Source organism: Carassius auratus, chromosome 18 (genome assembly GCF_003368295.1).
Source record: "Carassius auratus strain Wakin chromosome 18, ASM336829v1, whole genome shotgun sequence".
NCBI lineage: Eukaryota > Metazoa > Chordata > Actinopteri > Cypriniformes > Cyprinidae > Carassius > Carassius auratus.
In genome coordinates, this window is record NC_039260.1 from 18,719,372 (window position 1) to 18,732,207 (window position 12,836).

Genomic DNA, 12,836 nt, shown 5'->3' on the forward strand with positions numbered 1-12,836 from the left:
TGAAAATCTATTCAAATACAAACCAGTTCTTTTAAGCAGTAGAGATATTTCACAATATAACAGTTTTTACTGTATTTTTCCCCAAATAAATCCTCCCTTGGTGGGGCTTAACCTTAATTATTCCAAACTTTTTATCAGTATCTCACTTTCTTTTCAGTCGTGTATGTTTGTTCAGCTCTCCCGAGGAAAAGACAACAACAGTAATCCAGCTTTGTGGACAGTCCAGCAGGAAGCCACCATGCGGTCTTCTTTTGCGATTATCACGCTGAAGGATGTTTATTATCACAACGTGGATCATGCGGGGACATCCAGATTTGCAATCGCTGACCTTGGAATTCACATTACACCTTGGGAATAGACATGGCTGTTGCTTCACAGGACAGCTCACGTTAAGGGAATGTGGGAATTACGTAGTTCGGATGCAATGAAGCTGAGAGCTGCATACTGGAGCAAAAATTAACCAACACCGTGAATATTTCCTGTTCCATGTCATGACTCGGAAGTGTGAGAGTGTTGACAGAAATATTTGTAATCGTCTCCTCATTCAAACCTCAATAACAAAAATACAGATGCAGATGGGAAGTGTGATTCATGTCTGGAAATCATTTCTTTCAAACTTCCCATTTCAGTGAACCAGGTAAAACACAATGATTCAGTCACAGTGATTCAGTCTCACTCCACTCAAGAATGTGGAAATGTATCAAACTGAAAAATGCTAATGCATGTCAATTGTAGAGAAGTTACCGTACAAATGTTTTTTAACCTGTTAACTGTCACTCACGTTTTTGAAGATAGACATGAATGTGCATGATACAAACCTAAATTTTTATAATTCATGACTGAAAACATTTTGTAACATGATTTTGATGTACCATTTACATGGTAATGCAATGTCTGATTTTAAAATGGGTTTTGAAGGATGAATTTTGAGATTTTATGTTTTCAAGTGATATATAACTTCTGATGATTTCTAAAATGTGATAGAGAAAAAGGCAACGAGGAAGTCTTTTTTTTAAACAAAGGTCAAAGCTCCTTTTGTAATGTAGATTTCTGAGGGTGCACTCTTGTCATAAATTCATCTATTACTTTTCCTACATAATTTTTAACAAAAAATATTGGTAAAATATATATTTGGGAGTGTTAGACCTTTCCAATGGTATATAGTTTGTCAAGATTAGATTAGATTTGATTGTAATATAGTATAGTCAACGTAGGCGTCCCGTATACGGGACGGGGTGACATTTAACAGGTTAAAGACGTCTCTAATGCTAACTAATGCTGCATATATATTTGATCATAAAAATATTGCGCAATGTTATTAGTTAAAAATAAAGGCAAAGCTTAACTTTCTCAGACAGTGCTCCAGCATGCTAATATGCACAAATATGCACATTTCTTATTATTATCAACACTGAAAGCATTTTGGTTTTTGCTGCTTAATATTTTTGTGGCAAGAACCATAGTTTGACCATTTTTTTGATCAGTTAAAAGCTCAAAAGAAAATTGATGTGAAACAAATATTTTTTGTTTCTTTACTGTCACTTTTGATCAATTTAATGTGTCCTTGCTAAACAAAAATATTATTATTAGGGGCCAAGCACCGAAGGTGCGAAGGCACCTATTGTGTTTGTTGGCGTTATTATTATTCTTCCTCTTCTTCTTCCACCCCAAGTCTATGGTAGCCCATAGAACCGATTGCGGGAAAGTTGTATAATTTGGCACACTAATAGAGGACTGTCTGAACATTAACCGTAGCAAATTTGAAGTCTCTAACTCAAACTCTCTAGCGCCACCAATTGTCTAAACTTTCAAAAACCTGATGCTAATAACTCTTGAACCGTAAGCCACAAAATGAAAATTCTTTTTTCCTGTGATTCCTTGGCTCATGCCGAGTCGAATGGACACCGAAATTCAAAAATCGCAAGGTTTAGTTTTTTCGCTATCGTCAATTGTTCGTAAAACCTACTTTTTCGAACTCGTTCTAGGCCGTTGCACCGATTGTCACGAAAATTGAATCAGATAATCTTCAGACCATGCTGGCAAAAAGTTATGGAATTCAAGTTGATTTCTCAAACCGTTTCCGAATAGCTCATGAACGAATTCTTCGAAAAGCACGCAAACGTGAACGTGAGGCTATATCTCCGCAACGGTTTGGCCTATTGAGACCAATCTTGGTGGGTCTTATAACAACCATTCCCTGGGACTACCTGCAGTGTTTCGGCGCTGTGCCCCCTAGTGGTCAGGAGATATGAAAAATGCATGTTTTTGCTCATAACTTCTGAACGGTTTTGCCAAAAATCACAAAAGTGGTGTCTTTAGATTCAGTGCATCATTCCGAGTCGAATGATACCGAATTTTCCCAATTCGGCCATTTTGGGCGTCGGCCATTTTGAATTTAGTTGTAAATTGCTGTATCTTAAGAATGAAGTTCCGTATCGTTTCGCAAATAATTACAAAAATGTCCGGCTCCATGCCCTGAATGTACACAAAAAAATTGGGGGCAGCGCCACCTTGTGGTCAATAGTTATGACGATTTTTCGAAAAATGCTAATAACTTTTGCATACATTAGCCTATTGTAACAAAGCTGATGTTGATAGATTCCTTGGGTCATGCCGAGAACACCGATACCCCATTTGTCAATTTTGGCAAAATTTCCTGTCCGCCATTTTGATTCATGTTGAAAACCTACTTTTTCGAACTCCTCCTAGACCGTTGCTCAGATTTTCACCAAATTTGATTTGGATCATCTTCAGACCATGCTGGCAAAAAGTTATGGAATTTGTGTCGATACACGTAACCGTTTTCAATTAGCGTACCAACGAATTTGCTGGAAAGATGCCAAACTGCATCTGAGGCTGTATCTCTGCAAAGGTTGGAGATATTTACACAAAACTTAATATGTGACATTGTCACATCACATTGACCACGCCACATCATTTTGGTCACAGCGCCACCTATTGGTCAAGAGTAATAAACCAATCAATAACCGCTAATTATTACATTTCCAATAATGCTAATAACTTTTGATTGCATTAGCCTATTATCATGAAACATGTCTCAAAATGTTCCTTGGGACATGCCGACAACATACATACCAATTATGTCATATTAAGCAAAACTTCCTGTCCGCCATTTTGATTCATGTTGAAAACCTTTTTTTTTTAACTCATCCTCAACCGTTTGTCTGATTTTCACCAAAATTGAATCAGATCATCTTCAGACCGTGCTGACAAAAAGTTATGGATTTCGTGTCAATAGACGAAACCGTTTTTGTACAGCGCTGCTTCAGATGTCAGGCATCTTCACAAAATGAGTCTGAGGCTATATCTCTGCAAAGCTTTGTTGTAATTAAGCCAAACTTGTGTGTGCCATTGTCTAACATGGAGAATAGGCTCACAGACACTCACACACAGAAATGAAATGGTTCAACTATTATATGAATAATCAATAAGCATGATTACACACACACACACACACACACAGAGAGAGAAGTACATGCCCACACATTTTGTTGTATGTAGATATTTGAAATAAATTATAGGTGACACACAACTCACAGAAAGACTTCTTTTCTTACATTTCTATGTCAGGTTTCATTGCATTCATATTCTGACATAATAGTAAACATTTGATATACATGTATGAATAAATTGTTGAACTTTCACTCAATGTGATCTTAAATGCTTGAACAGTAATATTAAATAATAGTAATATATATTTTTCTAGATGAATCAATCATCGAGACAATGAACTGTAATGTTTTAGTCTTTAGTGAGCCCATTAGTGGTCTTCCAGTGACATCTAGTGGTCGTAAATGCAATTTATCATACAACACTGTCTCTTTAACCTTTATAACTGTTATATGTTGTCTTAATTTCATTCCAAAGAAGCATACGCAATTTATGTATAATTTCACAGTCTAGATAATAGTACTGCACTGATTTTAAATAACCTAGATATGGCTGACAGTAAAAGAATAGAACAGAATTACAGACACACACAAACATGAAACGTTTAAACTACTATATTAATACTCAATAAGCATGCTTAAACCCACACACAGATGCACACATTTTGTTATATATATAGATAATTAAAATAAATGATGGGTGATAAAACCTATGGCAAGTCTTCTGTTTTTATGGGCTTCTATGTCATTTTTCAGGTTTCATTGCAATCATAATCTGGCATAATTATAAACATTAGATATATCTGTATGAATAAATTGGTAAACTTTGACTCAATGTGATCTGAAATGCTTGAACAGTAATATTAAATAATAGTAATATACATTTTTTCTAGATGAATCCCTCAACAAGCCCATAAACTGTAATGTTTTAGTCTTTAGTGAGCTCATTAGTGGTCTTCCGGTGACATCTAGTGGTTATAATTGCAATTTTTTATTCAACACTGGGTTTTGAAGCTTTATAAATATTACAGTGTTCTTTTTTACCTAATCTCTGTTAAATTTTGCATGATTGTTTAGAAAAAATACAGATCTAATGCATGTGTGATTATATTACCCCTTTTTTTTGCAGTTTAATGCCATTCACAACAGAAATCTTTTGTTTTTTAGGCCATTTTAACTGTTATAGCACCAGCTATTTTCTGATCTTAATGAAACTTTGCATGCTTGGTGGGTCATCTTTCACATGTTATAACCAAGTTTCATAAAGTTTTGAGTTTTTGTTTCAGTTTTATAGGCTTTAGGTTACATGTGGCCACGGCCCTTTCCTAAATGACCTCTTATAGCTAACCAAAGGACAAAATGCAACATATTTTTGAAAATTATTGATCTAGAGAGTCCAGAGAATATTATTGCAGTGGTTTGATCAAGACTGAACAAAAAACCAGGTGACCCAAAACATTCAAATTCGTGGACCAATTTTACGAAAAAGGCTATAACTCGGGAACAAAATGAGATATCTTCACCAAACTCAGAACTCATATGCATGAACAAAAACTTTAGTCAAATTATTATTTTTTTTCCATATCTGCCACTTGGTGGCGCTACAGGATGAAAAAAAATCAAATGGCTATAACTAAGCAACCGTTGATCCAATCAACTTGAAAATTGATATGGCCCAATGTGGCACAAGTGCTCTATGAGGAATTTCACTTATCTTAAAAAACATGGCCGCCATTGGCCAAACAACTTTAAGCACCTATTTGACAAGGTTAATGGAAGTCGATCGGAACGAAACTCGGTGGGCATGTTCGACTCATTGCCCTAAAGGTCTGTAAGTATTTTGAAAGAAATTGCCCACAACATTGTCACCTCCCACAGAACACAACAAAGCGATTTGATTACAGCGCCACCTATTTTCCAAAAATGATAATGCATCATTTTACTGGAGTTTTACTGGCTGTTTCAATTACACTCTTCCAATAATTGCTTTTCTTACTCGTTGCATTTGGTCTGATGCTCCATGCCATGCTTAGCTCCTCGCTGTGGAACTTTTATTAACGATTTTCAGCCATTTCAATTACAATCATGCAATTATTAATTTCATTATTCATTGTTGCATTTGGTCTGATGCTACATATGCTTAGCTCCTGATGTTGCCGCTGGAATGCTTGGCCCCGTGATTGCTGCTTGCAGCTATATTTATTATTATTTTTATCTTACTCCAAACTTTTTAGTGGCAGTAGGTAAATATTGCAGTTCATTGCAGTGTAAATATTTGAATAAATACAAATATTATTCTTACCAGTGTTCCTCAATTAAAAACTATGTCTTTATTATTCAAAAGGATCAATATATAATTTGAATATCCTTCCTGTTATTATACAATTTTAAGACCTAATTCCCTTTTATGTCCAGAATCTACTGACAGCCTCAACATCTTTTTCCAGTTGTTTAAAATAAAACATTTAATCCATTCATTTGATCTCCCACTGGTTTTATACTATATCACATCCATTATATCAGAAGTATATTTGCCACGGTCCATCCTATTGTCAGAAAACTCAGTGGACAGATACACACATATTCAGTATTCAAACACGTTGCTAAATACACAAAATCCACCGAAATCAGTGAACACAAGTACACACCCATGACATAAAGCCAACTGCATAAATCAAAAGGGGAAACAGACCTTTTCACATCCAGAACTGGCCGAGCACACTTCATGTACAGGAGCTACACAAACAAGAATGGGAATCCAAGGACAAGCTAAAAGAATCCAGGGATGCTTTTCATGTTATTTCAACTCCATTAGCATAGAAAAAACCGCCAGCAAAAACAACTGTCTGGACACCCACATTTCAGATGTGAACTGGATGACTGCTCACAAACAAAGCTCTTTGGGTCGTGGAGCAAACTGCTGTTCAGGATCACTCACCTTTCTGCTTGTGATAGGACAGCTCTTGATTGGTCAATCGTAACCAGCGTTTCTTAAAGTTCTTCTTTCCTATTCGCTTTCTGCCCTGGGCCCGCTTATGCACCTCTCTGTTAAAAATCATATGTACACATCTAACTGTTAGATTTCCTGAAAACAATGTGTGGTAAAACTCAATCAAACTGAACTGTAGTTATCTGATGCATCTCTAAATCTAATCGATTATTTTGACTAATCTGAGAACTGTGGCGTCTTTCACTCACCCCTCCTTCAGGACAAATGAGTCCTCCACTCCACTGGACTCCTTGCTTACATTAGAGGAGATCTCATCTAAGAACTAATGGAAAAAACATGACAGAAGGAAAATTATTTCAAAATGAAGCCCAATTTAAAATAAAAAATCATGCACATTGAGAGTTTGGCAATGCGAGCATATTCATGACATCATACACAATATGCTGTTTACACTCGTATGCTAATTCCTAGACAAGTACTGTACTACCTTTGTATTCATGTTGGTTTTATTTGGTTTGAAAAATAGCATTTGGGTAGCACTTCACTTAAAGCATTTTTGAATAAATTCATAATAAAGTAGTTTTAATGCATTAAGTATGCCCTGTAATGCACCTTATAAAGCATTATACAGTCTCATGAATAATTGTAACCACAATAAATACATTATAACACTTTTAAATACAGTTATAATCTTTTATGACAAGATCTAATACATTACAATAGACATTATGAATAATTATATATCCTTTATTAGCCATTTATAATGAATTATACATAAAGGCTTTAAGTAAAGTGTTACTGGAATTTAATATAATATAAAATATATATATATATATATATATATATATATATATATATATATATATATATATATATATATATATATATATATATATATATATAAAACTTAAATAGGATTTACATAATTGTGTGTGTGTGTGTATATATATATATTTTTTTTATTTTGAATTTCTTCAGTGGTCTTTATAAAAATGTACATTTTTTAAATAATAATTATGATACCAGACAGTTGTATCATGCTGACAAAAAAAAAAAAAATAATAATAATAATAACAAAATACAAAATAAAAATATGTAATTTAATTTAGAAATTAAAAACATGCTAATTACAGAACTGCATTTAAATATATTTCTGGATAAATGACTAGATCGGGACCAAAAAAAAGAGAATCATGTCATTGACCCACAATGACATGATTCGACATAATGAACAAGTATTGGTTCAATCTATTCGTTACAGAAAAAATCAAAATATAAAGAAATATGATTGTAGCAACAAAGCTCAATTGGTTAGTTAAAAATCCTTACCTTTTTAACTTTTTCTATACAGTCATCTTCTTGAAATAATTTGAAGAAATCGTACATATAGGTTTCTTTAAAACTAGCCTGAAAAATAAAAATACAAATCATCACAACAGAAACAGGAGCAGGAATTAAAAACAAAAAGAGTGTACAAATATTCATTTTTTTACTATATCTATGGTAAAACTTTCCAAAGGTTGGTTCCTTCAACACACCGTCTGCCTAATAGCTGACGTACCAGTTTGTTCTTGGAAAGGCTGCCCCAGCTGCCCAGAGACTGGATGGTTTTAGAGATAAGAGTAAGAGTGCGGGAAATTTCGGGGTCCTGAGAGAGAGAGAGAGAGAGAGAGAGAGAGAGAAAGTAACCTTAGGTGATTTTACCAACTCATATTTAAATTCAAAGCACTTGCTTTAATTTACTGGCAATTACTTTACGCTCAAATAACATGCATTGCTGAATGAAAGCATTCTAAGAAAAGAATGGAGAGACTCAATGAGTCTTTCCTGGCATAAGTAAATGAGTCACATGCTTAAAAAAAGGAAGTAGATCATGTTTGTTTCATCTAGGTAGTTTGTTACAGCTGTGGTGTGACGTGGCTGTTCTTGTTGCACACTCACAGGATGATGGGTTCTCAGCTGGAAGGTGTGTGGAGAGAGAACAGCCACCGCAAAGAACCTCAGGAATATGAAACTACTGACCGCTGAGTACTGCACATGAGGATCCGCTGTGGTGAGACACACACAGACAGAGATTATTAGTCATGACTGAGTATCTGACTCCTCCTAGTGGTGAATCAACACAGTCCTTCAGGAATGCATTAAAAATGTAGCTGGACAAAATACATGCATGCACCCTGCACAAGTAAATGAGAGGGAAAGTGTGTCTGTGTGCATGTGCTGTCTCACCTGGAAAGCGTTTAGAGGCCAGCTGTCTGAGTGATCTGAAGACGTCACACATGAGGGGAGGACAGCTGGAGCTGGACTGTGTTATAGACGTAAAAACCTTATGTACATATCCCTGAAGATTCTCCTAAGCACACAAACACATGCACATGATATGTAAAAAAAATACTTTGCTCTTTGGAGGACAACTATTTTTCTATCGTCTTAATTTATTACATCCAACTTGTCAAATTAAAGCAACATCATTTTATATATAGGTAGACATAAAACTGCATTTAAGAACTATATCAGATGCTATCACTCAGGAAGTCATTACAGGGACAGGACATTTTTAATTGCAACTACATTTTCAGTTTTGGTGGCTTTTTTTTTGTCCAGAGTCACCCTTTTAGTTTTCAAAAACGGACGTATATGACCAAATTATGTATCAAAATTCAACCAAAAAACAAACATCATCTCACCTTGTTGACTTCCACATTATCGCCCTCTTTCAGTTTGACGGGATCAATCTCACAGGCTTTACTTGATTCAAAGATCTGTAAGAGCAGAATGAAGACACAATTTTCTACAGTGTTGGTCTGAGTTAACAGCTGTAGCAAATCTGAGCCACAGCTTTCAATGCATTTATATAGATGTTCAGTTAACATTAAAAGAAAGAAAATAAATTAATAAAAAAAAAAAACTTACGAAATCTTGTGTGTTTTACCTCATTGAGAACAGGTTTGAGAGTGACGTTCAAGTAACTTTTGCCCACAATCTTCATCATGTCATCTATGCAGCGGGTGGCCAGAGAATTGCCTCTGAATATGGTGTTGGCTTCTCTGCAGAGGGAGACGGAGAACATTTCAGAGGACAGACAAAGAAACTGTGTTTTCAGACTCTGGGGAGGGGGACGGTTGCTAACAAAACAAGACAAAACAAAAACAAAAAACAAAACAAAACACAAAACACAAAACAAAAAAAATAAAACAGACAAACACTAACAAAATAAAAATAAACTACATTTTAAGAAAACTACAAAAAATATGGAGAAAGCAAAAACAAACAAACAAACGATATGCATATTAACAAAAACAACTAATCAAACAAAAAGTAAAACAAAAGCTATACACAAAAACAACTAATCAAACAAAAAGTAAAACAAAAGCTACATAAAAAGTATGTGCAAAAAATAAAAACAAATATTATATGGATATTAACAAAACCAAACCAAAACTGTCTAAGTGTTTGTGTGTGAATGGGATACTGAACTGTGTATTCTCCAGCTCCAGAGCAGCAACAGAGGTGAGAAAGGGCAGCAGTCTGTTGTGATGGAGCAGCAGTCTGACCACAGGAAGCAGAGCTTCATAGCCCACACTCTCTCTGCAGATATCTCCCAGAACATGAGCCGCTGATGCTGAGATCGGCTAGAGACACACACAAAATAGGAAATGAAAAGAAGTGACATTTTCCAATGAAGTGTGGCTGATGGTTTTAAAGGGACAGTTCACCCAAAACTGAAAATTCTCATTTATCATTTGCTCATTGTCAAGTTGTTCCACACGTGAATGGATGTTGAACACAAAAGATATTTTGAAGAATGTGTCCCCACGGATTTCTATAGTATTGGACAACTTGGATTGGAATAACACGAGGATGAGTAAATGATGACAGAATTTTCACTTTTGGGTTGTGGTTTGTTTCAAAGTGCACAAAGTCTTCCAGATAAAAGGAAGGCACTATAGTACCTTGACATCCGGGGATTTGAGTATTAGGTTGCGGAGGTCCGTGTAGCAGGCAGAGGGCAGGACGTTGTCCTCCGTGTATGTTACCTTCAGACGTAAAGAACCCAGATCATCTGGCTTAGACTTTGTACCGTTTCCTTTCGGCTGTAGCAAGTACCTAAAAAAAAAAAAACACAGATCAAAAAGCAATTTCCCTTTTTAAATAAGCCATTTTACTGTGTTGCACAGCTTCATCATTTCATATGTTGTATTGTTAGATTACACACTGTGTAATATAAAATATTAACAATACATTCACAATTATTTCACTGGTGATACAAAAAAAAGCAACGCTTTGACTATTACAATGATTATGAAGTCATTTTTATTTAATCATTAGGATTCTGTCATTCAATGTGTCATTAACGGGTGTTAAGAAAGTGACATTTAAAAAAAAACAAAAAACATGCGATTTGTTAAGTTTCCATGAATCATTTCAAACTATTGAAATGGAAATGCATCAGAAAATTCTGGTTAAACATTGTGTCATTTCCCAGAAAAAGATTTTTAACATAGTAAAATGTTTAGTTGAATACTTGTAGGTAAATCTTGTTGTATATTAATAATATACTTAATATACTATACTCTCTCTATCTCTCTTATATATAGATATATACATATACACACACACACACACACACAGACACACACACACACACACACCCCCGATACTCAAGGTTTGGAATCATCATGATTTTTGAATTTTTTTTTAAGGATTCTATTATGTTCACCAAGACTTTCTTTGGGGATTCTTTTATGAATAAAACAGAACAGCATTTATTTGAAATTAAAATCTTCTGTAACATTACACTGTAAACATCTTCATTGCCAACTTTGTTCAATTTATTGCATCAATTTCTTTGTCCACATTCATTTTGGAAAAAAAGTCTTACTACTCCAAACCTTTGAATGAAAGTGTATCAGTGGTTCTGCCAAAATATTAAGCAATTGTTGAAACGTTTCTTAAAGAGCAAATCAGTATATTAGAAGGCTGGAGTAATGATGCTGAAAATTCAGCTTTCTCATCACAAGAATAAATTACATTGGTAACACTTTACTTTAAGGCATCCTTGTTAGACACATTGCATGTACTTACTTTAATAATAACAATTAATTATGGATAATTACATGCAAGTAACCCTAAACCAAACCCTAATCCCAACCATATAGTAAATACATGTAGTTATTACATTTACTCAGTATTTAGGCTATATGTTTAATTACACTGTATCAAGGACACCTTAAAATAAAGTGTAACCATTACATTTTCAAATATATTCATAAAAAAAACAATTTTTTGATCAAACAAAGGCAGCCTTGGTGAGCATAAAAGACTTCTTTCAAAAACATTTGAATAGAGATATATTAAATAGTGAATAGTGTCAAAGTGACGAACATTTTTAAGATACAATTTTTGTTAGATCGGTTGCCCAGTGCTAATTTAGAACCACAAAAGTTTCCTGGCAGCTTAATCCTTTCGACATGCATGTCTGACATCTATATAATTTTATCCTTTGTGTCATTTGCATTGCTCAAACTACAAAGTACAGGAATTAGTGTGGCAAGATTGTATTTAAGAGTGTCAGCGTCTGTGTGCGAGTACGTGCGCTGGTTTTATGCTAGGTTCATGCAAAAGCTCACCCACGCAGTAGACTCACTGCCCTCATTCAAAACATGCAGATCAGTATCAACAAGTTCCCTCTCTGTCTACACACACTCACACACACACACACACAAATGCACGCAGATACGATGTTTACACAACACTACCGGCAGGACGCTGTGATCCACAGTCTGAGGACACAAGAGACGCGGGCAACGGAAGCAATCCGCCCAAAACACACACACACCTAAACACACCCACAATCTGTCGAATGCTTCTCGCCAAAAATTATCAGAGGTAAGACAAATTTGCAGCTAAAATTTATATTACGATTGTTGCAGTCAGCGGCCATTGATTATCTCACAATGCGTAGCTTTAAGCAAAGGCCTTTAGAGTCAGTAAAGTACTGCTGAAGTATTATATTCTTTTAAGCTCTGACGTCAGAGAGGTGTTGCCCTCATGCCTGATTGGGCAGATAAGGACAGTGCAGAGCTGGGATTGGCTGTTATCTCCCTTCCTCATCTGTTCATCAGTACACCTCACTCAGCATATTGCAGTACCGCACTGAAGTGTGAGCAGGCACCTTTATACACCTTTATTTCATACAGTCTGTCTATTGTATTACAATTTGAATGAAAAATTGGTTAACACTTTTCAAAAGGGTTCCATTTGTTAACATAAGATAACTAATAATAAAAAAATAATAGTTTTACTTAACATTAATACAAGCAATAATATTATTTAATGGACTTGCACTAACATGAACTACATTATCAAAGTTGATTAAATTCTGTATCAAGAGTATATACCGCGATACAATTATTTTTAAAAGTTTTAAAGTGGCAATTCTCATTATTTAGTAGCATGCATATGACTAGCATTTA

At 35.0% G+C, this 12,836-nt stretch overlaps 1 protein-coding gene across 1 annotated transcript in view; it reads right to left on the reverse strand.

Annotated features, from left to right (window-relative positions):
* The window catches only part of rasa2 (RAS p21 protein activator 2), a 44,516-nt gene that overhangs the window by 6,657 nt on the left and 25,023 nt on the right, over window positions 1-12,836 (reverse strand). The window contains exons 10-19 of the mRNA XM_026287909.1: window positions 10,314-10,467; window positions 9,838-9,992; window positions 9,293-9,407; window positions 9,048-9,122; window positions 8,590-8,713; window positions 8,302-8,408; window positions 7,922-8,008; window positions 7,690-7,767; window positions 6,609-6,682; window positions 6,349-6,455 (exon numbers count right to left, since the gene is read on the reverse strand). Of these exons, the coding sequence (XP_026143694.1) occupies window positions 6,349-6,455; window positions 6,609-6,682; window positions 7,690-7,767; window positions 7,922-8,008; window positions 8,302-8,408; window positions 8,590-8,713; window positions 9,048-9,122; window positions 9,293-9,407; window positions 9,838-9,992; window positions 10,314-10,467 (1,076 nt within the window). The remainder of the gene's footprint in view (window positions 1-6,348; window positions 6,456-6,608; window positions 6,683-7,689; window positions 7,768-7,921; window positions 8,009-8,301; window positions 8,409-8,589; window positions 8,714-9,047; window positions 9,123-9,292; window positions 9,408-9,837; window positions 9,993-10,313; window positions 10,468-12,836) is intronic.